The sequence below is a fragment of the Chiloscyllium punctatum genome, chromosome 12 (assembly GCF_047496795.1).
Source record: "Chiloscyllium punctatum isolate Juve2018m chromosome 12, sChiPun1.3, whole genome shotgun sequence".
Classification (NCBI taxonomy): domain Eukaryota; kingdom Metazoa; phylum Chordata; class Chondrichthyes; order Orectolobiformes; family Hemiscylliidae; genus Chiloscyllium; species Chiloscyllium punctatum.
Window position 1 is genome coordinate 69,813,742 of NC_092750.1, and position 26,736 is coordinate 69,840,477.

Below are 26,736 nucleotides of genomic sequence, written 5' to 3' on the forward strand. Positions count from 1 at the left end.
TGGCCCATATCCCTCCAAACCCTTCCTATTCATATACCCATCCAAATTCCTCTTAAATGTTGCAATCTCACTAGCCTCCACCACATCCTCTGGCAGCTCATTCCATACACGTACCACCCTCTGCATGAAAAAGTTGCCCCTTAGGTCCCTTTTATATCTTTCCCCTCTCACCCTAAACCTATGCCCTCTAGTTCTGGACTCCCCGACCCCAGGGAAAAGACTTTGCCTATTTATCATATCCATGCCCCTCATAATTTTGTAAATCTCTATAAGGTCACCCATCAGCCTCCGACGCTCCAGGGAAAACAGCCCCAGCATGTTCAGCCTCTCCCTGTGGCTCAAATCCTCCAACCCTGGCAACATCCTTGTAAATCTTTTCTGAACCCTTTCAAGTTTCACAACATCTTTCCGATATTCTTTCCCACAGAAGGATTTTGATCCTGATTTTCTCCTATATCAGGTTTGTCTTCTATATAGGTTTTACTATTAATTCAAGTAACCCAACTGTTTACTTTTCCAGCGATTAGAAATTGGTAAACAGATAAAGTTGGAATGACATTAATATAAAAAAGGATATAGAATATAAAAGAGTGAGAATATAAAACTAAGATATTACTCTAATTATACAGTGTGCTGGTCAATCTGGTGTTCAGTTTTGAGGACTGTGCCTTAAAAAGGATACTCTGACCTCAGGAGCAGAATTCATTGTGATGATACCTGGCTTGGATGAACTGAGCTACAATGAAAAACAGAGAAACTTGAGAGTGGCATGGTGGCTCAGCGGTTAGCACTGATGTCTCACAGTGCCAGGGACCGGGTTTGATTCCTACCTCAGGCCACACTCTGTGTGGAACTTGCACATTCTCCCCATATCTGCATGGGTCCCCTCTGGGTGCTCTGGTTTCCTCCAACAGTCACAAAAATGTCCAGGTCAGGTGAATTGGCCATGCTAAATTGCCCATAGTGTTACCTGCATTAGTCAGGGATAAATGTAGGGGAGTGGGTCTGGGTGGGTTACTCTTCGGAGGGTCGGTGTGGACTCAGTCATTAAGATGTACAGCACGGAAACAGACCTTCTGTCCAACCCATCCATGCCAACCCAATCTAGTCCCACCAGACAGCACCCAGCCCTTATCCCTTCAAACCCTTCCTATTCATGTACCCATCCAGATGCCTTTTAAATGCTACAATCTTACTAGCCTCCACCACTTCGTCTGGCAGCTCATGCCATACACATACCACCCTCTGCATGAAAATGTTGCCCCTCCGATCCCTTTTATATCTTTCCCCTCTTACCCTAACCTATGCCCTCTACTTCTGAACTTCCTCACGCCAGGGAAGCGCCTTTGTCTATTTATCCTGTCCATGCTCCTCATAATTTTATAAACCTCTATAAAGTCACCCATCAGCTCCAGGGAAAACAGCCCCAGCCTATTCAGCCTCTCCCTAAAGCTCAAATCCTCCAACTCCGGCAACATTCTTGTAAATCTTTTCTGAACCCTTTCAAGTTTCACAACATCCTTCCGATAGGAATATTCCAACAGTGGCCTAATCAATGTCTTGTATAGCGGCAACATGACCTCCCAACTGCTGTACTCAATACTCTGACCAATAAAGGAAAGCATACCAAATACCTTCTTCACTATCCTATCTACCTGCGACTCCACTTTCAAGGAACTTATGAATCTGCATTCCAAGGTCTCTTTGTTCAGCAACACTCCCTGTACCTTACCATTAAGTGTATAAGTTCTGCTAAGATTTGCTTTCCCAAAATGCAGCACCTCACATTTATCTAAATTAAACTCCATCTGCCACGTCTCAGCCCATTGGCCCATCTGATTAAGATTCTGTTGTAATCTGAGTTAACCTTCTTGGTTGTCCACTACACCTCCAATTTAGGTGTCATCTGCAAACTTACTAACTATACCTCTTATGCTCCTATCCAAATCATTTATATAAATGACTGATTGTGATCCTGAAGTGGCAAGATATCAGAGCATGTTAAATTTTAATTCAACCAGATGCTGCCATAATAGGTGTTCAAGAGCATGCAAATAATTGTGTTACGTTTATGGACTCTGGAATCTTATCTTCATGTGCTTCTCTCTGTTTTCCTTTACAGGTTTCTGCAAACCACAAATAAGATGTGAGGCACTTAAGGAGACTTCTGGGGATGACGACACCAATGTCCTAGAGGATGCATTGTCAGCTGCCTTGCCAGCACCCCTGAAGAGTCTGTTCACTGGCATTGCACTTGCAAAGAAATTTGTTCACATGCCTTAAACTGTAAGGGATTGTATTTATAATCAGAGCCACATTCTTGTGAGCACAGTGTAGATATGCTAAGGGAGTCTGTAACAGTCAGGTCTTTATTCCTGATGAAGGGCTTTTGCCCGAAACGTCGATTTCGCTGCTCCTTGGATGCTGCCTGAACTGCTGTGCTCTTCCAGCACCACTAATCCAGTAACAGTCAGGTCTTGGCTATTTAGGAGACTATTAGAGAACTGCCTCATACTGAGCGCCATGCTGATGTCATGGCCATAAAATGTCTGTAGAAAATGAAGTAGAGCTTAGGGGAACATATGGCAGAGATGCCAGTGGGAGTGCATTGATTTGTGTCTTCTATAAAGGAGTCTATTTATCCACAAGTTCTTCTTTCACAGTTGCTGGATCAAAATCCTTGATTTCCTTCCCTAAGAGCATAGTGGGTCCACCTACAGTATGATTACAGTGGCTCAAGAAAGCAGGTCACCACCACCACCCATATCTCTCAAGCGAATAACCAAGCTTTGGCAGATTAGTTCATGGCTTCCTGCATCGAGGGATTGATGACCATGATGAAGAGCAAGTCAAGCAATTGATCCTTATGTGTACTAACCTACATTCCATCACTCCAGCCATTGGGTCCATATAGCATTGAGGCACCTGGATCTCTCTCTCCAGGTAGTCCTTCTCTTAAGGGAAATAATATTGCTTATGGAGGAGAAATACATGTTAACAGCCCCAGAGGCAGCTTATGGTAGTCACAGGGTGAGTGGTGTCTTTTCATCCCCACCTGGCATCAACCCTACTACCTCTGGTAGGCATGGCTGAGGAGGTTGCCTCTGCATTTGTGCAGGACACCCTCAGGCGGCCAGAAACCTCAAGGGTCCAGACCTCCGAGGACACCTGCCAATGGTGCATCACACACAACATCCTGCCTTCACCTCAGCTGCTGATTTTGGGGTTACACCAAGATGTAGAGCGAGGAAAAGAAAACTTAAACAGTTATGAGAGCACATGGTAGCATGGCGTGCTTTTAAGAAAATCACTTTGTCACATGTAAATATTGCACAATATACTATTTTCACTTTATTCACACGTGCATCCTTTTTTAAAATTGGGACCTGCTTGGTCACAGACCAAACAGTACTATGCTCAGGACATTACATAATTACATTACTTTAAACACTGATTAACTGAGAGAAAATCTATCTGGTTGGAAAAACAATAGCTGAGCAATGAGTTACCTTCAAAAAAAATTATTTCAAGCATATTTTCTCAAAAAGGAAAGACAATATGAAAAAAAACAGAACCCCAAGGATGACAAAGAGATTGAAATTAAGGAAAAGAAGAAAAAGTGTTCTTATGACTGATATTAGGTAGAAAATATACTTGAAAATTAGGCAGAATATAGAAAGTTCAGAGGAGAGGTGAAAATGCAAATAAGAGCTGCAAAGAGGAAATTTGAAAAAAGGTTGGCAACCAATTTAAAATGGAATAACAATGTCTTCTATAGGCTTAGAAATAGTAAAACTGTGGTATACGGAGGAATAGGGCCAATTAGGGATCAGTAAGGGGATTAAGGAGGTAGAGGGCATAGCTGAGATATTAACTGAATATTTTGTACCTGTCTTTACCAAGGAAGGAAATGCTACCCTGGCCATTGAGAAAGAGGAGGTAATTCAGACATAGAAGATGGAGAAAAGTCATATCGGGCCCAAAATGCTGTTATTTTCTCCACAGATGCTGCCAGACCAGCTGCGTTTCTCCAACATTTTCTATGTTTCAGATTTCCAGCATCCACCGTATTTTTCTTTTACTAGAATGGCTTAAAATTGATAAGGAAGAGGTATTAGACTGTACTTTAATCTGATCAGGACCAGATGAGATGCATCTGATGGTAGTATGGAAAGTGAGATTCAAAATTGCCAAGTCAGTGGACATAATTTTTAAACTTTTTTTAGACTTGGTGGTGATGAAGAGGGCTGGAGAATTGCAAATGTTTTGCCCATGTTCAAAAAAGGCTGTAAAAATAAACCAAGCAACAACAGGACAGTTGGTTTAAACACTCACTTTAGTTAATCTATAAGACTATTAATTTTATTTTAAGTAAGCCAACACAGATTTCTTAAGGGAAATCCATGTTTGATTAACTTGCTGAAGTTAAATCGAAGCATTCAAATAGAATTGGACTTATTTGAAAATGAGAATATGCAGTGTTGCAGGAAGAAGGCAGGAAAATGAAGCTAAATGAATTGCTCATTTGGAGCGGTTATACAAACATGACTGGCAAAATGGCCTCCTTTGATGTTGTGATATCTTTTCCTGTAAAGAGAACAGCCTCTCTGACCCATCTCTCTAAACTGGTCAAATCTGCTAGTATAGGCAAATTGAATCAAAATTCACCTATTAGTAATTCAGCATACGTCCTCCTCACACCCACTAATGTGTCCGTTCATGCTGCCGACTCATATGGTCTCACCTTTGGTTTCCAGCACTGAGGAAGGGTAACCAGACCCGAAATGTTAACTTTGATTTCTCTTCACAGATGCTGCCAAATCTGCTAAGGTTTTCTAACAACCTCTGTTTTTGTTTCTGATTCACAGCTTCAGCAGTTCTTTCAGTTTTTATTTGATACCTTGTAGGTTTAGTATGCGTTTCTTTCCAGCTTCCTTTAAATCTTTCAGAAAGTGTCTTTATTTGTTTCCTAATCCAGCTATCTTGTAGCCCAGAAGAGAGAGATTGTCTATTTAGTGCCAAATCAGGGCTGGGTTTTCCAACTTGGAACTGAGTTAGATTGCCAAAGACATTTCAGGTAGGAGCATTCTACTTGAAAGTGCATGAAATGCTGAGAGTTTAACACAATACACTAATCAGTTTCACAGCCCATTCGCATATTTAAAAAAATACTGAACTTGTCATTGTTAATTTATAGGATATGACCTTTATGGTCCAACAGGAAAAATGAATAATCCTTACCTTTTTCAGCGACAGAGAGATTAGGGTCACTGCATGGTTTGCAAGGTCCAACCACCTGTTGAATCAGGGCCCGCTGGAAACTAGAAGGCTGTAATGAGAATGTAACATCATGAGCACAAGTCAGCATATTATGGAGTTTATAACAACACTCCGAATACTGTATACCTCCGTGACTGTTTAGCAAATGGAATTTCAAATGTCCAGCCCAGTTCACATCCATTATGTGAGCTCTCTTTTAGTAATTTGACTTGATGGTGCTGTCATTAAAAATTTCAGCGACACTGTTTCATAGTAAGTGTAGCTGAGGAGCATTCTGTACATCTATACAGCTAGAACCCTCCCTAAGGACACTGTGGCTCAACCTACAGCACATGGACTACAGCAGTTCAAAAAAGCAGCTAATCACCACCTTCTCAAGGACAACTAGGTACAGACAATAAATGCTGGACATTCATGAGTGAATGAAAAAAAGACCAGCAGTGTGAATAATGATTTGTTGACTGAACATTGAGCCTGCCCCACGTGCAGTCAGTAAAGTAACTTCCTGATCTTGTGGTATTGGGTGTGTTGAATATAAAGCATCCTGAAGGGATGCTCTTTTGCTAAACACAGGCACAAATGAATGATTTTCATGCCAAGTGGTCAGGTAACAGTATATTAATACTAATGGAATGTAATGGTGTACTGGTACTTAAACTGCATCAGGCCAAAAGTTATCTCGAAGCATGGTGTGAAGATATGTATGTTTTATCACACTCTTCATTATTGGGTTACTTCAGCCTACATTTAAAAGTCCTAAAATCCCTTCATCTTCACTCAATCACTTTAGATAACCACCCTTCCCATATCCATGGGCAAAATAAAAGCAAAGTACTGCAGATGATGGAAATTGGAAGTAAAATTGGAAGACTCAGAAGGTTTGGGAGCATTGATGAAAAGAAAAACACAATTAACATTGAGTCCAATGTGCCTTTATTCAGAACAAATCACATTGAACTCAAAACATTAACTCTGCTTTTCTCTCTCCACAGATGCTACCAAACCTGCTGAGTTCTTCCAGGACTTTCCATTTTTTTCCATATTTATGGCTGTTGTCTGGTCATTTTGGTGGTCTCTCCACTTTTGAGATTTATGTTATTTATAAGGCCTTCTCTAATCACTTTGTTAATCTATCTACCTATACTCTCAGTATCCCCTATGACAAGTGGAGGTAGCGATGTCATGGTAACATCACTGGACTAGTAATCCAGAACCTGAGGCTAATGTTCTCAGGACAGGGGATCAAATTCCACCATGGTATGAAATTTGAATTGAATAAAAATACTGAAATAAAATGCTAGCCAATTGGTGACCATATTACCATTGTTGATTGTCATTTAAAAAAACCCATTTGATTGATTAATATCTTTTAGGGAAGGAAATCTGCCAAACTTATCTAACCTGTCTATTGATTCCAGACCCACAGTAATGTGGTTGATTCTGACTGTCTTCTGAGCAATAAATACTGATTAGTCAGCAATGTCCACATCCCATGAACAAATAACATTTTAACAAAACCCTTTATGCATCAACAAGATTCTCCTTAAAGACTTCCATTAATTCACTAACAATCTCCTAACTGCCTGTATTTGGCCCTTAAGATAGCTCTTTCATCAGGGACCTGTCAAATTCCTCTAACTCCTTCACTTTTGACAGTCCCATTTTCACTAAATTTTGGCTGTTTTGAACCTCTGCTAGTTCCCTTGGGCAGTTGTACCATTGTACCATCAAATGCAATGGTTGCAACTGTTGAGCTTAGTAGATCTAATTCAACCATGATTGGCATATCTCATTTTGTAACTAAAGATTTCTACTGTCAAAGGCAAAGATAACCTTTGCCCCTACAATTACTTGCCCATTCAAACCCATTTCCTTCGCACAATTGTCCTTCACCTGTAATGTTAAGTGAGGAGGGTTCACGGATTTCTTTATTTCTAGTATTGAGAATTATTACTGTACAACTAGGAGATATTTTCTCCTTTTCCTGACCTTGTGCTAGTTTGCTGTCCACTGACTCCTATCAATCAACTTACACCAATCTGCTTCATGCTTTCATCTGTAGGACCCATTCCTGTTCTTTCAAGATGGTACACACACAGAAAATATTCATAGCTTTGGAAGCTCAGGGACCAATCATATCTATTTTAAAGGTACCACATAAACCCTTCCACTTCTGAAAATCTATACAACCTATCCATGCTTTTCCTTTCCTTTCAAGGTCACTCAAATGTGTTGCCTACTTCAATACTTTCTGCTCCGATCCCTTCAATCCAAATCCTCTGATTCAGTAATTGTTCTGTATTTTCCCACCTTGTCTTCCTCTCAAAATTATATTGCATGGTTCACCACACCCATCTATTTTCTTGATTTTCTTCTACCAGTCATCCCTGTGAGCTACCCTCAGATGGCTGCATCGTAAACTACCTCTACTCACCCTCAATTATCGCATCCCATAGTCTCTCAGGTATCTATTCTTAATCCTTTTGTAATATCACCTATAAGCACAGGGTTCAGCTTTCATACAAATGCCAATTGGATCTCTCCATTACCTCCTTTGACTTCAATGAACACCAGGGATCTATCTGGTACAATGTTTTCAATTGAACATTGGGAAGACCAGAGCCATAAATTCTAATCTTTTGCCAGTTGCTTCATTTCTGTGTAAACTATTTTAAAAAGTGGATGCCTTGAACATGTTTTTAGCCAATCCTCTTCAATTCTCAGCACTTGTTCCTATTGTTATTTTCAATGTGTTGGTCTTTTTTGTATATGAAAATTTGAAAGTTGTTTTGGAATGAGGTGAAGCCTTACTTTATAATACTAGATAAGATTTAAACTCAGTGTTCCTGTGCTCATCTGGATTTTGCTAATACAATATTATTAATCTTGTGATAAAATGACAGATGTAAGCTCCGTCTACACTTTATCTCAATCAACATGATGTCAGATGGCTAGCAACTTTGAAGCTTAATTGTCATACATGCCAATTGAGGGAATCCTCCAGTAACTTACCGGTCCATTTTCCATCATATTTGGATACAGAGCACTACTTGGCCTGTCCCTGTGAGGAGGCAGCAACATCATGATCTCCCGTGAATGACGGTACTTATCAGACAATGATGGGGAACCTGAAGATAGGCAGAAAGAGGAACAGTAGATGAGGGACCAGTGGAAAGAGACAAGAAAATAGAAAAAGAAAATCGATCAAGAGAGAATATTGAATGAAGAATATGGAATCGGGAAGAAAAGGAGAAAGGGCAAAAGGAATTACATGAGGAATTACATTTGGAATATTGCGTACAGTTCTGGTCACCACATTAAGGAGGTGGAAGCTTTGGAGAGGATGCAGAGGAGGTTAACCAGGATGTTGCCTGGTATGGAGGGTGCTAGATATGAGGAGATTAAGATTATTTTCATTGGAAAGAAGGCTGTTGAGGGGGGAACCTGATTGAGGTCTACAAAATCATGAGAGGTATAGACAGGGTGGTTAGCAAGAAACGTTTTCCCAGAATGGAGGACTCAATTACTAGGGGTCACAAGTTCAAAGTGAGAGGGGAAAGTTTAGGGGAAATATACATGGAAAGTTCTTTACACAGAGGGCAGTGGAATGCGTTGCCAGCGGAGGTGAGAAGGCAGGAGCGATAGCGTCATTTAGGATGTATCTAGATAGACACGTGAATGGCAGGGAGCAAAGGCATACAGACCCTTAGAAAATAGATGGCAGATAGAGGATATGGATCAGCACAGGCTTGGAGGGCCGAAAGGCCTGTTCCTGCACTGTAATGTTCTTTGTTAAGACAGGTAAAAGTGAAGATAAAAAGAGAAAGGAAGCAAATGTACAAAACTGATAGAGAAAAGGAGAGAGGTAAGGTAGAGTGTTAACAAAAAGTAGTACAAAAGGACAGCATGAAATAGTTAAAAAAGTGAAGACGAGAAAAAGAAACTAAAGTAGGGAAGATGGACACGAAAAGATCAAAATAAATATGAGTGTGCATTCATTCAGAGTCCTGGGGAGACTTGAACATCTCAATTCCATAAAAGTGGCAATAGGAAGTTACACATATATATTAGGGTCACAGTGACCTCACTGTGTATCGTTTTGTATGTGTTTAAAAGCAAAGCTGATATTTGGGAGCAATGTGCAGCTCAGCTGCAAGTTGACCCTGAAAATTGATTCCAAATAAAAGAGGTTCTTACCTCGAGCACTAGACGGGGCTGAGTTGATCATCTGCGAGGGTGCAGAATGTGTGGAACTCAGGCTGGAGGTGGATGGACTGGCCTGGTATGATGACAAAACAGAGACATTGATCATGGAGCTCTGGAACTTGGCTTTAGCATAAGCAAACTGCAGAAAGCAGTTAAAGTAGCAGAAAAAAAAAGAGCATATGCAGTGAACCCTGACAGGATAAAAACAACAGCAGGTTAACAGATGGACTTGTATCTGATACTTGTATCATGAGTATCTGATTTGTCTCTTAAAATCAGAGAATTCATATCAATTATCAAACACTATCTCCAAAATGAAGAAGAATATTAATTTCATCCCATCCCCAATTTTGTCCCCATCACTTCTGAAGATCCTGACCTTTGATGGGGTAGAGGTTTTGTAACATGTGACATCACCTAAGTGGCCGTGCATGACTTTAGATGGTGAGGACTGACAGCTATTCTACCACAGAAGACACCACAATTCCTCATCAATATTACTATCCATGTGCTTCCCAGCAGGTGCCACTGAATAGAGATTAGAATTGTGAATCTTGGTTGACTTTTTCCATCCCTAACCTAGGGACACTGAGGTTAACTGCATTGTTCCTACTATCTGAGATTAGCTGACTTAACATAGGCTGTAATCAGGCCAGTGATGGAAAATGTGTTTTTTTTAGTTAGCCTCTTTCATCTGTTCACCACAGAATGGCTTTGGAAAGGTTTATTGCTGTAACAACATCAGGATGGGAATGACCCCTTATGTACTTAAAATGGGCATGACTGAACTACTGAAAGGATTATCAACTTAATTGTGAAATATTTTTTGGCTTGTGGATGCTCTGTATATGTGATTGTTTCTGAGATTGGCAACTTTTATGGTCATTGCTAAACAGTGTTTTACTTAAACATATTTATACTCCACTTTAGTCGTGATAGCCAGCCAAATGAAGTATGCCCAGCTCTTCTTAATAAAGTTTACACATACTCAGAAGAGAAGTGTTTTATGGTCAACTATCACACTTTAACTGCGAGGCTTTTGCAGTTGCAGTTCCCATCAACAATATTTTTGCTGCAATCTTTATTATTTCTGAGCTGGGATTTGCTTAGTTAATGCTCCTCCTAGTACAGTTCTTGTGACTACATTATAGTTCTCATTAAAGATTAGCATTGCTACTGCCCTTTTTGAGGTTTTCTTCATTACTTTTGTCATTTTGAGTTTGCCTTTACTGTCATTATTAGGATTTAACTTCTATTATTATCTTTGTTGGAATTTCATTCCTGTTAATGTCTCCATTGGGATTTAAATCCCTATTTCCATTGCACCATACCAGTAGATGCTCAGGAGGAGCTTCTTAATTTCCATTTCTCACACTGAGATCTATGATTGTGATAACTCTTCACACAGCAACTCATTTACGGAGCTGGGCTACCAGGGACAGGAGTTTCTCAATAGAAAAGGAACATAAACAAACTATTCCACTCTCTTCTGCTTCTTGTTAAAGGCTCAGCACCTACCATATCCACTCTAATGGCCAAGAGGTAGTGAATAATACAGGAAAACAAAAACAGGAACTGCCATACCTGCATGCGGAATGGGTCATCAATGGTTTCTCCTACAAGACCGTCTGTGAGGATGACAAGGTTTCCAACCTCACTGGATGTCTGTGAGGATAATGAAGATGAGGAATGTCTACTGGAGCCAAGCAAGTTCAGTGGGCTGAGGAAATGAATTAAGATAGAATTTTTTTTATGTTCACCCAGTCCAGTCTCAGCATTCACAATGTGACTAAGTAAGAATGTCACACCTGATTCAACCACAGATATTTCATGGATACTATCCCATTATATTAATATTTTCAAAGAAACCTCTATATATCATACATGACACTCAAAAGGACATCAGCCGAACAATGCTGGTTACTATCATGCCTCTGCCACTATAAGGCTCACTGAGTAAGTATTCCATTGTTGGAGATGCTGTTTTCTGTATTCTGGTCAACATTCTTCTGAAACCCAATCTTTCTATATCATTATTTGCCTAAACCAGATTTCACATCTACCATACTACAGCCACTGCAAAGTCATTCGTAACTTAGGTGCTTTGACTGTTTAAGGCTTTACTAAATTACAATGCAAAATACTATGGATGCTGAAAATGCGAATTGAAAAAACGTAAAATTCTGAAGCATGCAGGTGTGTAATAACATCCCTGAACAAATTGATTGGAAAATATCTAAACCATAAATCTAAAGCATTTTGAATTTCAACCCCTCTGTAGCAAGTCTTTGTTCAAAAGATACTGTATGAGAAACCAATGACACAGATTTGAAATCAATGTGGTCCAATAAAATTGTGATGGTACTAAATATTATCAATTATGCAAATTAGGTCATCAGCTGAGCTCATCAGAGCTAGACAAGCAGGAGACTGGAAGAACATAGCAAACTAGGCAGCATCAGGCGGTGAAGAAGTCATAGAGATATACAGCATGGAAACAGACCCTTCGGTCCAACCCGTCCATGCTGACCAGATATCCCAACACAATCTCATCCTACCTGCCAGCACCCAGCCCATATTCCTCCAAACCCTTCCTATTCATATACCCATCCAAATGCCTCTTAAATATAATTGTACCAGCCTCCACCACTTCCTCTGGCAGCTCATTCCATACACGTACCACCCTCTGCATGAAAACGTTGCCCCTTAGGTCTCTTTTATATCTTTCCCCTCTCACCCTAAACCTATGCCCTCTAGTTCTGGACACCCCGATCCCAGGGAAAAGACTTTGTCTATTTATCCTATCCATGCCCCTAATAATGTTGTAAACCTTTACAAGGTCACCCCTCAGCCTCCGATGCTCCAGGGAAAACAGCCCCAGCCTGTTCAGCCTCTCCCTATAGCTCAAATCCTCCAACCCTGGCAACATCCTTGTAAATCTTTTCTGAACCCTTTCAAGTTTCACAACATCTTTCCGATAGGAAGGAGACCAGAATTGCATGCAATATTCCAACAGTGACCTAACCAATGTCCTGTACAGCCGCAACATGACCTCCCAACTCCTGTACTCAATACTCTGACCAATAAAGGAAAGCATACCAAACGCCTTCTTCACTATCCTATCTACCTGCAACTCCACTTTCAAGGAGCTATGAACCTGCACTCCAAGGTCTCTTTGTTCAGCAACACTCCCGAGGCGCTTACCATTAAGTGTATAAGTCCTGCTAAGATTTGCTTTCCCAAAATGCAGAACCTCACATTTATCTGAATTAAACTCCATCTGCCACTTCTCAGGCCATTGGCCCATCTGGTCAAGATCCTGTTGTAATCTGATGTAACCCTCTTCACTGTCCACTACACTTCCAATTTTGGTGTCATCTGCAAACTTACTAAAGTATGTTTTATGCTCGCATCCAAATCATTTATGTAAATGACAAAAAGTAGAGGACCCAGCACCGATCCTTATGGCACTCCACTGGTCACAGGCCTCCAGTCTGAAAAACAACCTTCCAACATCACCTTCTGTCTTCTACCTTTGAGCCAGTTCTGTATCCAAATGGCTAGTTCTCCCTGTATTCCATGAGATCTAACCATACTAATCAGTCTTCCATGGGGAATCTTGTCGAACACCTCCATATAGATCACATCTACTGCTCTGCCCTCATCAATCCTCTTTGTTACTTCTTAAAAAAACTCAATCAAGTTTGTGAGACATGATTTCCCATGCACAAAGCCATGTTGACTATCCCTATCATTCCTTGCCTTTCCAAATACATGTACATCCTGTCCCTCAGGATTCCCTCCAACAACTTGTCCACCACCGAGGTCAGGTTCACTGGTCTATAGTTCCCTGGTTTGTCTTTACCGCCCTTCTTAAACAGTGGCACCATGTTTGCCAACCTCCAGTCTTCCAGCACCTCACCTATGACTATCGATGATACAAATATCTCAGCAAGAGGCCCAGCAATCACTTCTCTAGCTTCCCACAGAGTTCTCGGGTACACCTGATCAGGTCCTGGGGATTTATCCACCTTCACCCGCTTCAAGACATCCAGTACTTCCTCCTCTGTAATTTGTAAATTTTGCAAAATGTCACCATCTAGTCTATATCTTCCATATCCTTTTCCACAGTAAACACTGATGCAAAATACTAATTTAGTATCTCCCCCATTTTCTGTGGCTCCACACAAAGGCCGCATTGCTGATCTTTGAGGGGCCTTATTCTCTCCCTAGTTACCCTTTTGTCCTTAATATATTTGTAAAAACCCTTTGGATTCTCCTTAATTCTATTTGCCAAAGCTATCTCATGTCCCCTTTTTGCCCTCCTGATTACCCTCTTAAGTATACTCCTACTTCCTTTATACTCTTCTAAGGATTCACTCGATCTATCCTGTCTATACCTGACATATGCTTCCTTTTTTTCTGAACCAAACCCTCAATTTCTTTAGTCATCCAGCATTCCTTATACGTACCAGCAGTCGATGTTTCAGGTGTAAACCTTCTTCAGGACTGGGGGTGGGTGTAGGGGGTGATAAAGGTTGGGGGGGGGGTGACAGCAGGGTGGTGTAGTGGGGACAGGTGAAGACAGGTAGAAGGTATGGCCTGGTTTGTCAATGGCAGGGATGAATCTGGTTGGTGGCAGGGAGGAGTGGAAGGGAGGGACTGGGAAAGGAGTTGGGTGATGGGAAGGGAGGTTCTTTGAAATTGGATACTCAATGTTGAGTCCTCTGGGCTGTAGGCTGCCCAGGCAGAAGATGAGGTGTTGTTCCTCCAATCTGCAGTTTGCTTCGTTGTGGCAATGGAGGAGGCCAAGGATGGTCATGTTGGATAGGGAGTGGGAAGGGGAATTAAAACGGGCGGTGACTGGGTGTCTGTTCGGCCCCTGTGGGCCTGACTGAGATGCTCGGCAATCTGTTCGCTAAGTTTTCATTTGTTTCCCGATGTAGAGAAGACCACATCGGGAGCACCTGATGCAGTAAACTAAGTTGGAAGAGAGGCAGGTGAACCTCTGTCTCACCTGGAAGGACTGCTTGGGGCCCTGGATGGAGGTGAGGGGGGATGGTGTACCAGCAGGTTTTGCATCTTTTCTGGTTGCAAGGGAAAGTATCTGGGGGTTCAGGGGGATTGGTGGGGAGATTGGCGCAAACCAAGCACTGTCGAAGGGAGTTGGCAGAAGTGTTTAAGGATGATGTGTCAGATGCGAAGACCGGTGGGTGGTAGGTGAGGACAAGGGGGACTCTGTCTTTATTTCGTTTGGAGGTGGGTGGGTTTAGAGCAATTGAATGGGAATGGAGGTGATGTAGGAGGACTGTCTGGATGACAGAGTGAGGAAAAGCACATAGTTTGAAATAGATGGACATCTAGGATGCTTGGTAGCGGAATGTCTCTTTGTCCAAGCAGATGCACCAGAGGTGAAGGAATTGGGAGAATGGGAGGGAGTTCTTGCAGGGGATACTAGGTGGGAGGAGGTGTAGCCCAGGTAGTTTTGGGAGTCTGTGCGTTTGTAGTAAAAGTCCGTCTGGAGACTGTGGCTGGAGATGGAAAGGGGGGGCTGGGGGTGGTAGTGGGGAGGTGTTCGGGGGGGGGGGGGTGGAAACGGGTGTCCGAGAAGGACTAAGTGAATTTGAGAGCTGGGTGGAAGTTGTGGGTCAAGTCTATGAAGTGCTCCAGTTCAGACTGGGTGCAGGACGCTGCACCGATGCAGTCATAGATGCAAAGGCAGAAGATTTAGGGCACACTGCCTGCGTAGGTACTGAAGAGGGACTATTTGACATAGCTGACAAAGAGGCAGGCCCACCCAGGTGCCCATGGCCACCCCCTGGAGGAAATGGGAGGAGTTGTTGAGGGTGAGGACCAGTTTGGCGTGGCGGAGGAGGGTATTTGGTGGAGGTAAACTGGATGGGTCTGTTGGAGAGGAAGAAGCAGAGGGCCCGGAGGCCATCCTTGCAGGGTATGGACGTGTATAAAGACTGCATATCCATAATGAAGATATAGCGTTGGGGACAGGACACTGGAAGTTACTGAAGAGGTGGAGGACATGGTTGGTGTCACGGATGCAGGTGGGAAGTGCCTGAACCAAGCGGGAGAGGATGGAGTTGAGATAGGATGAGATGAGTGATGAGACAGGAGCATGCTGAGTCGATGGATAGTTGGGCTTGTGGAGCAGGTAGAATCAGGCAGTGCGGGCCTAGGGTCTATGGTTTGGAGGCAGTGGAGGGAAGATCACCAGAGGCAATGAGGGCACGGTCAGTGAGAGTGATTTGGCATGATATGCATGGTGAGGTCATGGACAAGGGGGTGTTAGGACGTGGTGTCAGAGAGTTAGCATTCGGCCTTTGAAATATAGAGGTCCGTTCTCCAGACTAGCACCACCCTGCCTTTTTCAGCGGGTTTGATGGTGAGGTGAGAGTGGAGTGCTGCACATTTAGATGGAGTGTGGTTGGAGTGGGTGGGGGAGGTGGAAAAATTGAGGCAGCTAATGTCACGTCAACAGTGTGCAATGTAGAGGTTTAGGACATGTAGAAGGCCAGAAGGGGGTGACCAAGTGGACGAGGAAGGTTGGAGATGGGAGAAGGGTCCTCAGAGGGAGGTTGGGAGTTTTTGTCAAAGAAGAAGGCATGGAGGTGGAGGCAGCGGAAGAAGAGATCCACATCATGGCCTGTTCGGAATTTGTTGAGGTGGGGCGGAGGGGTACGAACATGAGCCCTTTCCTGAGGACAGACTGTTCGGCCTCAGAACAACAAACCTGGCTCAGCCTCACTTACCTGTGTCTGTGCATGAGCTTTATAGCATCTGGACTCATGGGATTATGACCGGACATGAGACTGCCACGTGGTGTGCTGGAACCAGAGCAGGCAGGACTGATCTTGTCCATTCCAGGAAGATCCTATATAAAAAGATGGAATCCTTAGTGAGCTCTAAATTTCTGTGTGACTACTATCATAAAGTTCCTATTGCTGAAATGTATTCATGTAAGTGAGTGATATTAGACCATAAGTCAAAGGACCAGAAGGAAGGTATTCACTGGGTCTGATGGAGATTACATAGATAGCAAGGATGCAGGCCATAGAGAGATGGCAAACATTCAGAGAATTTTAAAATCTAGGTTTTTGTGATAGCAGTGTGATGGGTGAATAAGAACTGGTGAGAGGAAAGGCAGCAGAGTTTTTGATAATCTTAACCAAATGCAGGGTAGAATAGTCAGGTATGCACTGGAATAGCCAAGTACAGAGGAAAAAGAAACAGAAGACTTGCATTTACATTGTGGATTCATAACCACTGGATGTCTCAAACATTTTACAACCAATGAAGTACCTTTGGAGTGTTGTCACTGTTGTGAAAACAATAGCAGTAATAAAGACATGAAATGTTAATGGTGATTCCTCTCTCTCCGCACTTTCTCTGCACCTCTACCACTATTCGGGACTCTGTTCTGATACTTGGTGCACTTTGTATGGTACAATCTGCCAGTTGAGCACACAAAACATTTTTCACTGTATCTGGGTACATGTAACAATGATAAAATCAATGTGAATGAGGATTCGTTAACAGATGAGCTGAAGCACGGAAGAATTGAGTGATGTTATAGAGGTAGAAACAGTTGGTCTTAGTGACGACATGGGGATTTGGTCAGAATCTCGTCTTATAGACAAATCTGATACCAAGAATGCAACATGTCTGGTTCAACATCAAACAGCTGTCAGGGGAAGGACTGGGATTTCAACTGGACTCCCGAACAATTCCTTCTTGATTAAACTGATCCGTCAAAATACCACAGAAACTAAAATTAATTCTGTAGACTTTACCAGCCAAAGGTGAGTGAATAATAATGGAACTTCAAAACTTTTTATGCTTCCAAAGGAGCCTCACAGCACCAGGGAGCCTGGTTCGATTCCACTGTCTGTGTGGAGTTTGCACATTCTCCCTGTGTCTGCCTGCATTTCCTCCAGGTGCTCCGGTTTCCTCCCATAGTCCAAAGATGTGCAGTTTAGGTGAATTGACCATGCTAAATTGTCCGTAGTGTTCAGGGATGTGCAAGTTAGGTGCATTAGTCAGGGGAAATGTAAAGTAATAGAGGAGGGGAATGGGTCTGGGTGGGATACTCTTTGGAGGGTCAGTGTGGACTTGTTGGGTCTAATGGCCTGTTTCCACACTGTAGAGACACTATGATTCTATTTGGTGCTGTCAACAACTATTTAAATCCCATTGTAGGTTTGGTTGAGAGTGGCGCAGGCTAAGGAATAAAGCCAGGCACTTTCTGGATTCAGTATAATACTAGAGCTATTAGTAAAACTTAAAGACCCTTCACACATTGCAGTAATCAACCAACACATGAGGGTGATGACAGAAAACCATCTCCCTGAGGTACTGACGCAAGAGCCTTACTGTTAACTTGGTTTTTCCAGATTGCCACAGATGAATACCTGTATGAAGCATAAACAATATAGAAATAATCTGTCCCCTTTAGTTATATCTCAAGATTATTCAATAAGTGAGCAAACTGCACACAAATAATTATAATTGAAACAGCCCTTTGCTGAGTCAGCATGTTCCTCTTAGTAGGAATACTTGCAGACTTCTTAAAGCATGCTTTTGATTAGCCAGGATGTGTGAAATGTATATAACCCAGTACAGTCTTTTTAAAATACAATGCATCAATTTGGGATGATATATTAACTGCTGGTTTTGGTTCAATTTCTTTTGTGCAGCATTTCCACTGACAATCACTGTGTGAGATATGATGGCTCAGTGGTCAGCAAGGCTGCCTCATAGCACCAAGGACCTGAGTCCGATTACACTTTTGGGCAACTGTGTGGAATTTGCACATTCTCACCATGTCTGTGTGGGTTTCGTCTGGGCATTCTGGTTTTCTCCCATGGTCCAGGAATGTGCAGGTTAGCTGGATTAGCCATGGGATATGCAGGGTACAGGGATAGGGTAGGGGGTGGGATACTCTTCGGAGGTTGGTGTCGACTTGATGGGCCAAATGGCCTGCTTCCACACCGTAAGGATTCTATGATCTTGTACTCTCTTTGGATGACCTCGTTTAGATTGGTACTAGTTTGTGGATCGAAGTCCAAAGAACACTCCTATTGAGATTACACCTTATTAGGAGCACAGAGCCAATGAAGCTACCCTTGAGATGAATGAGAATAATTCTTAATGCAGCTGCCCGGAGCAACGGGAGTTCACCTTTGAGATGTCAATTCTGATCTAGGCCAAACCAAAAAGAGATGAAAGTCTCTTTTCCATGGTAATTATGGAATCAGCTTGAGTAGGTACAGGCCCAAAGCACAAGAGGATTTGGCACAAAATTTGGGAAGCTACTCAGAAAGCCACAGCATCTTGAGTAAAGAATGGAATTTAGGGATAAGCTGTTTGGTTTGGAAAGAGCTTCTGAAGATTAATTCATATAACATGGGAGTCACTGGCAAGGCCAGCATTGATTGCTCATTTGTTTCCCCTCAAGACAGTGGTAGTGGGTCACATTCTTGGACACTTTTGTGGTGAATGTGTTCCCACATGCTCTCATAGAGTCATAAAGCACAGAATCAGACCCATTGGTCCAACCAATCCATGCTGAACATAATCCAAACTACCTGCTCCTGGCCGAGATCCCTCCAAAGCTTTCCTGTTCATGTATGTATCCAAGTGTCTTTTAAACATTGTAATTGTACCCAATTCCACCATTTCATTCCACATGCAAATCACAGTGTGTAAAACATTTTGACTTTTTAAAAAAAAATCTCTCTCCCTTCATCTTAAAAATGTGTCCCCTAGTCTTGAAATCCCCCATCCTCGGGAAAATACGAGGGTTCCAAAATTCTGATTTGGTGATAATAAAGGAATTGTGATTATATATGCAAATTAGATGGCATGTGACATTTGATTTTTCCATGAATCCTGGTGCCCTGACCTTTGAGGTCTTGGGAGTTTACAGGTTTGGGAGGTGCGGTTGCCTTGGTGAGTGAAATAACTGCACAGAGGCTGGTATTCTGTCACCAAGTCACCCTTTACTTACCTGTGCACAGTACACCAGGTGTGGCCAGCCAGCTTGGAGTCAGTCCTCTGAAATGAGGAGATTCCAAATCTTGTGCTTGTATAGATTTTATTTTACTTTTTAATTTTTAACGAAAAAGTGAAGGGGAGGGTAGGGATTAAATCAGAATAGAATTGGAGATGGAAATAAAACACTCCATGCCCCACGGTGCCCACCTCTCCCTGAAAACCTTGAGGGTATCGGTAATCTTGTGGATTTTTTTTCCTTTTTTTAATTTTCCCCCACACTAGTGCCTACTTATATTTTCCCCAGCATCCATGATGTGTGTGTGCCGGTGTGAGACACAGTGAAAGACAACAGGTGTACCAATCTTTATTCAATTTCCACCACCAGGAAGAAAACACCCAAGTGGCCAGTGACAAGCAGTGCCCTTCTCATCAAAAGGCAATGCTGCATGATCAAACAGTGAAGGGGAGGGCATGGATAAAGTCAAAATAGAGTTGCAGGGGGAAATAAAACACTCCACTCGCTGCGGTGCCTACCTCTTCCTGAACAGCTTAAGGGTGTTGGTGGACACTGCGTACTCCAATCTTGAGGTTATATATATATTTTTTCTTTTCTTTCTTTTAACCCCCACACTACCACCTAACTGTGGTAGTGCTTATTTTTATTCCCCAGCACCCATGGTGTGTGTGTGTGTAGGTGAGAGACACAAGGTGCACGAATCTTTAATCTTGAGGTTTATATTTTTTTGCTGTGTGATACACTCATGTTTATTTTTTACACACTTGTTTTTTGTTTCTTTTTCCTCTTTTTTTCTTCCTTTTTCTTTACCCCCACATTACCGCCTAATCTTGAGGTTATACTGATCAGTTAGGACTTTCCTGGTTGGCCCAAGTTAACAACTCCAATCAAGAATCTTGTAGTCAACAAGATCCAGCTGGTTTTAATCACTAAAGTATGTATCTGCTCTGCATCCTATAGATGTTACACCTTGCACGAGAGGAAGCTTTATCATACATCTCACTGTGCTGCACATTTCATAAGGGAATTGCAGCACTGTGGTAATATTACTGGGCTAGCATTCTGAAAACCTGGATTAATGTCTTGGAGAGACAAGTTTAAATCCTACCACAGCAACTTCAACTAATTACTGTAAAGCTGGGATTTTAAAAAAAACTATTTTCAGTAAATGAGATCATGGAACAATCAAATTTATGTTAAAAAAAATCTTATAGTATTGCCCCATTGGGAAGGAAATCTGTTACCTTTACCCAAGCTGATCTGCATGTGACTCCAGACCCAGTTGACTCTCAACTCCCTCTGAAATGACTGCTCAGTTGTACCAAGTTGTGACAGAGAAGTCAAATAAGAATAAAACAGGACTGACCACCTGGCATCAACCTAGGCACCAGTATCGCAAAGTCCTCAGTAACATCTATTTCCAAAACTGGGAGAGCTGTACCTTCGGTCAAAGGATGCAGATTTCTCCATAACTATCTCAGGTACGCTCTGTCTTACAAAATCACTCGATGCAATAGCAGAGTGGTCTGATAAGAGTCACCCTGATGATCTTCAACTGCGGCCTTGTGACATTAGATCAAACATGGGCAAAGAAACCTTCTGTTGATTATCATCGTTCCCTCAGCTGTCAAGTTTGTACTCCTGCCCGTGGGCACCCCCAGGAAAGGCACTGACGGCACAGGATGCATTCTGGGTGGAATGTGAAATAATGTCCATCACCCAGAATGGCTCAGTAGCACCATTACTGACTGAAAGACATATTTACTAGTCTGAGCTTGGAGTAGGTGATTAGAGAAAAACAGGAAGGTAGATTCACTTTACTTAGCCTTCACCAATATATCTGTCATAGAATCATCTGTCCATGTGTGCATTGGTAAGATTGACCATCACAGTTCCATGTTCAGGGGGATCTTATACAAACATATAAAATTATGAAGGGAATCGATAAAACAGAAATACACAGAATATTTCCACTGGTAGGTGAAACTAGGGCAAGAGGGCATGGCCTCAAGATTAGAGGAAGCAGGTTTAGAGCTGAACTTCTTCACCCAGAGGGTTGTTAATCTTGCCAGGGAAATAGCTGACGCTACTTCAGTAATGGCTTTTAAAGCTAAGGTAGATACTTTTTTGAAAAATAAAGGAATTAAGGGGTATGCTGAGTCCACAAAAAAATTAGCCATAATCTTATTCAGTGGTGGAGCAGGCTCAAAGGGCCGGACGGCCTACTCCTGCTCCTAGTTCTTATGTTCACACTGAGGATATTTTCCACTATGACTTGTGGTACAACTATGTACTAAATAGGATGGATACAGGTTTAGAAGTTCAAAACTGGTCATCAATGAGGTGCTGTGGGCCATCAGCAGAGGCAGAACTGTATTCAATGACAATGTTAATCTCATGATCCGGCCTATCCTGCATCTTGACATTACCATCAGGTCAAAGGACAAACTTTGATTCAACAAGGAGTGAAGGAGGAGGAGCAGTACCAGACATACCAAAAAAAGGTAGCTTCAATCTGGTGAAGTTACAATGCAGAACCACTTGTGTGCCAAACCATGGAAGCAACATGGAAGAAAAGCTAAGCAATCCCACAACCAACTGATCAGATTTAAACTCTACAGTCCTGCCACAACAAGAGATGAATGTTAATGGACAATTAAACAACTAATTCAGGACTCGGCAAGATGGCGGCGATTCAGTAGAACTGCTGTGGACAGCTCTGCCTAATAGCCAAGGTATACCAGTGTTTTTTTTGCCATCCCTGGCCAACTTATGTGGTGGAAATATTAGTTTAAAACCTCACAGAACACATATTTGTTAATATTTGGGAGTGGGAAGGATGCCAAAGGGAAAAGAAGCAAGCAAACAGCAGCAGGGAGGACTCTCCCCTGCAGCACCTAGTCCACCAGAGACTGCAGCAGCAGCAGCAGCCTCTCCTGAACCCTCCGGGGACCTGACAGACTCTCAGGAATTGGCTGCGGTATTGGAGAGACTTACCTTGAAAGTTGCGGCTGCGATTGAGGAAATCAGTGGGAAGATTCGTGCCCAGGTCCAACCTATTGCATCCATGCTGCAGAAGCACGAGCAGGAGATCCAGGGCCTCGGGGAGAGGCTGGAGGAGGTGGAGGGTCGAACTAAGGCATCGGAAGCTGCGATGGAGTCCTCATCCAGTCGGATCCAGGTGCTGGAGCAAGAGGTTTGGGTCTTGTGAAACCATATCGATGACCTCGAAAATCGAGGTCAGAGGATAAATCTCCAAATTGTCGGGCTCCCTGAAGGTGAGGAAGGTGACCAGCCAGTCAGTTTCTTTGAAAACTGGCTGCCGAAGTTTTTGGGCCTTCACATCGAGTCCAGTAGGCTGAAGATTGAAAGGGCGTATTGGGTTACAGTGCATAGGTCAGGCCCAGCGCAGCACCCCGGCTCAGGCCTAGTGCACTTCCACTCATATAAGGACAAGCAAAAAGTCATAGGAGCTTCCAAATCCCTGGGAAAAGATCCACAGGCACTGCTGTACAAGGTGTCAAAAATCATGTTTTTCCAGGATTTCTCTGAAGCTGTAATCTGAAAGAGGAAGTCCTTCGATGAAGTTAAAAAGAGGCTGAGGAACCTGGGCACCCAGTACTCCATGAGATACCCTGCAGTACTTCATTTCAGCCACAAGGACTCAGTTTATACACTTGACTCGGCGGATAAGGCTAAAAACTTTGTGGATACTTTAAAATAGACAGATTGGCCTTAGGAATATGGTTAATGTTTGTTCTCTTTTCTATTTTTTCCTATGTTTTCCCTTCCTTTTTTTAAATTCCTTTCTTTCTCCCTAATAATTTCCTTTTTGGAAAGGGGGGGAAAAGACTTTGGAATAAGTTGTTCCTATTTTTTTTAATAACCGGATTTTTCTGATGGGAAATTTTGTGGATGTTCTTTGTTATCTTTTTTTTAGTTTGTTCTGCTTCTCTTGTAACCACAAGTAGGGGTGTCATGGGTGGAGTGCTCATCCTGACTTTGTCTTTTGATTTAAGGATCATTTCCTTGTTTTTTTTTTCTGGCCTAAGGTTGGGGCACAGTCCGGGTTTGAAGGAGCTGTGAAGGAGGAGACGGGTAGGGTGAGTGCCCCCTATGGGCAGGGGGAAGAGTCTTCCATTCAAGGTTCTATAGTTGGTTTTCTTTGTAGTTTTTTGGTAGTAATTAGTTGTTTATAGTTATGATAGTGTAGTTTTTGTATATATAGTTTTTCGATTCTATGAGTCTTTATTTACTTATGCTCAGCGCTTTGTAAGCAGGGTTCTCCCTCCGAGGGGTTCAAGGGTGCCTGAAAGGGGATATGGCTAAGTGTCTTATTAAATGGTGCACCTGGAACATTAAGGGAAGTCATTCACCTATTAAAAGGAAAAAAGTGCTTTCTAGCCTTAAGAGGGAAAAGGTTGATATCGCTTTGTTGCAGAAAACCCATCTTGATGATTGGGAACACCTGAAATTACAATAGAGGGGCTATGACCGGGTATTGTTTTCATCCTTTACTACTAAAAGTAGGGGAGTGGTGGTACTTATCCAGAAAAATCTTCCGTTCACATTATTACAGCAGGTGAAAGATGAGCAGGGACGGTTTGTGATACTTAAAGTGCTGATACATGGGGAGGAATATGGCATTTTAAATGTCTACTGTCCTCTGGCGCATCCCCTCAAATTTTTGATTAGTGCTTTCTCTAAGTTGATGCTTTTGAAACACGGCACATTATTATAGGGGGGGATTTTAATTGTTTTTTGGATCCGACAGTGGACAGGATGCCTTGTGGGCCTCCAACTATTTCTTTGCAGGCCAAGCAGGTGGTTGACTTATGTGAGGAGTTGGGGCTGGTGGATATTTGGAGATGTCTTCACCCTACCGGCAGGGACTTCACCTTTTTTTCAAACCCACATAAATGTCACATGAGGATTCCTTCTGGATTTGATTATGGGTTGTAAAATTGGAAATATTGCTATCTCTGATCTTGCGGCAGTATATTTGGAGGTTAAGGCCAAGAGTGAAGGGCTAGGTTTGTGGCACTGGTGTTTGGACCCCTTTCTCCTTAAGGATTCTAAATTTGTGGAATACCTTTTGAAGGAGTTTCAGGAATTCTTGACTATCAACTCAGACACGGCTAGTAGTCCGTCCATGCTATGGGAGACTGCTAAGTCCTTTGTTAGGAGATTAGCTATTTCCTATTCGGCTAGTTGGAAATGACAGAAGAAGGAACAGCAGCGTCTACTTGAAATGCGGTTGAAAGCCGCGGAGGCAGCACATTTTGCGCGGCCTTCAGTGACTAAGCTTCAGCGGATCACAGCCCTTTGGGCTGCCTTGAATTCAATACTGACATAAAACACAAAGAAAAAACTTGCTTTTGCTAGACAGAGGCTAGCAAATTGAATACAGGAATAGGCCAGGGAAGTAGTTAGCATATCTGACTAGGAAAAAGCGTGCTCCCCAATCCATTACTGCAATCAGAGACAGGGCAAGGGTCCTTACATATGATGCTAAAAAGATTAAGGAGGCTTTTCGGAGCTTTTACTCTGAATTGTATTGGTCTGAAGGTTGCGAAGACAGGAGTGCTAAATGGAGACCTTTTTTAAGAACCTGGACCTCCTAGGGGTAACTTTGGAATAGGCCTCTCTCCTTAATGCCCCCTTGACAGTTCAGAAAATACAGGAGGCAGCCAGGCAACTTCAGAGTGGGAAAGCACCTGGCCCTGATGGTCTTCCGGGTGAGTTTTATAAGGAGTTTATAGGGATTCTGTTGGAGATGTACAATCACTCCTATATGCATGAACGCCTACCACCATCTTTGAGGAAAGCTAATATTTCCTTAATTCTTAAAAAGGGGAAGGTTCCTGAGGATTGTGCCTCATACAGGCCCATCTCTCTGTTAAATTCAGACTTCAAGATTCTGTCCAAGATCCTGGCACTAAGATTGGAAAGGGTGTTTCCCCATATTATTAGAGGACCAGACAGGTTTTAGAAGGGGCCCTAGGTTCTCTTATGATATTAGAAGGTTGCTGAATATGGTCCAAGTTTGTCAGCAACAATCGACTCAGGGGTTGGTGATTTCCTTAGATGCTGAGAAAGCCTTTGACCGGGTGGAATGGCCGTATCTTTTTTATGTCTTAGAACAGTTTGGGTTGGGTAGGGTCTTCGCTAGGTGGGTGGAGGTTTTATATCGCCACCCTCTGGCCGCGGTCATCACCAACGGGGTGAAGTCTGGGAATTTTACAATTGGTAGGGGTAGTCGGCAAGGCTGCCCCCCTCTCACCGTTGTTGTTTACGTTGGTGATAGAGCCGCTGGTATTCATCAGAACATCCACGTAACTGCTCCGGAAGTGGGATCGAGGGCACACAAGATTACATTGTACGCGGATGATGTCCTTCTGTTTTTATCGAACCCGATGACCTCCGTATCCCATTTGATATAATGTATCAATTCATTTGGGGCTATTTCAGGATATAAGATTAACTTTGCAAAATCGGAGGCTATGCCTTTGGGGAACTTTAAGGATGTGCCAGAAGTTGAAGGTGGCTCTAAGTTCCCTTTTAAGTGGTCACGGGCAGGGTTCCGGTACCTAGGCATTTTTATTACCCCCAAGTTTGATCTGTTATTTCGGACTAACTTTGCTCGACAATATTAGGTGAGATCTCCAGAGATGGTAGGCTCTTCCAATTTCATGGCTGGGCCAAATATCTCTCATTAAGATGAATGTTCTTCATTGTTTGCTTTATCCCATGCGTATGCTCCCTATAATGTTTCCCAGGTCAACGCTGCGGAAGCTTATGGGGTGGTTTGGTTCCTTTGTTTGGCTCCTTTGGCATCGTGGGCGGCCCCTCATCAAACTTACTAAATTGCAGTTGCCTCAAGGAGGGGGAGGAATTGATTTCCCAGACATCAGAAGGTATCAATTGAGTTCCCTGCTGTCCTTTGTCTGCGACTGAGTAGGTAATGATCCAAACTCAATATGGTTGGATATCGAGGCCTCCCAGGCAAAGTGCCCTCTTATTAACCTGTTGTTCATGGATAAGATAAGGACAGTTGTGGACCACTGCCGGAAACCCCATTGTCATTGGTACAGTCAAGGCATGGAGGGCGATCCGTCAGAGTGAGGGTTGTTTATCCAAGACTTTGCCACTTTCGCTTATAGTTGGCATGCCAGGGTTCTGACCAGGGATGATGGACTCAGGGTTCAAACAATGGGCAGTGAGGA

At 42.7% G+C, this 26,736-nt stretch overlaps 1 protein-coding gene across 5 annotated transcripts in view; it reads right to left on the reverse strand.

Annotated features, from left to right (window-relative positions):
• Nucleotides 1–26,736, reverse strand: part of dock3 (dedicator of cytokinesis 3) — an 889,649-nt gene that overhangs the window by 25,512 nt on the left and 837,401 nt on the right. For all 5 annotated transcript variants that reach the window (XM_072582733.1, XM_072582732.1, XM_072582735.1 and 2 more), the window contains 5 exons: nt 16,251–16,372; nt 11,071–11,206; nt 9,478–9,559; nt 8,293–8,408; nt 5,242–5,329 (listed from right to left, as the gene is read on the reverse strand). In XM_072582733.1, coding sequence (XP_072438834.1) covers nt 5,242–5,329; nt 8,293–8,408; nt 9,478–9,559; nt 11,071–11,206; nt 16,251–16,372 — 544 coding nt within the window. The remainder of the gene's footprint in view (nt 1–5,241; nt 5,330–8,292; nt 8,409–9,477; nt 9,560–11,070; nt 11,207–16,250; nt 16,373–26,736) is intronic.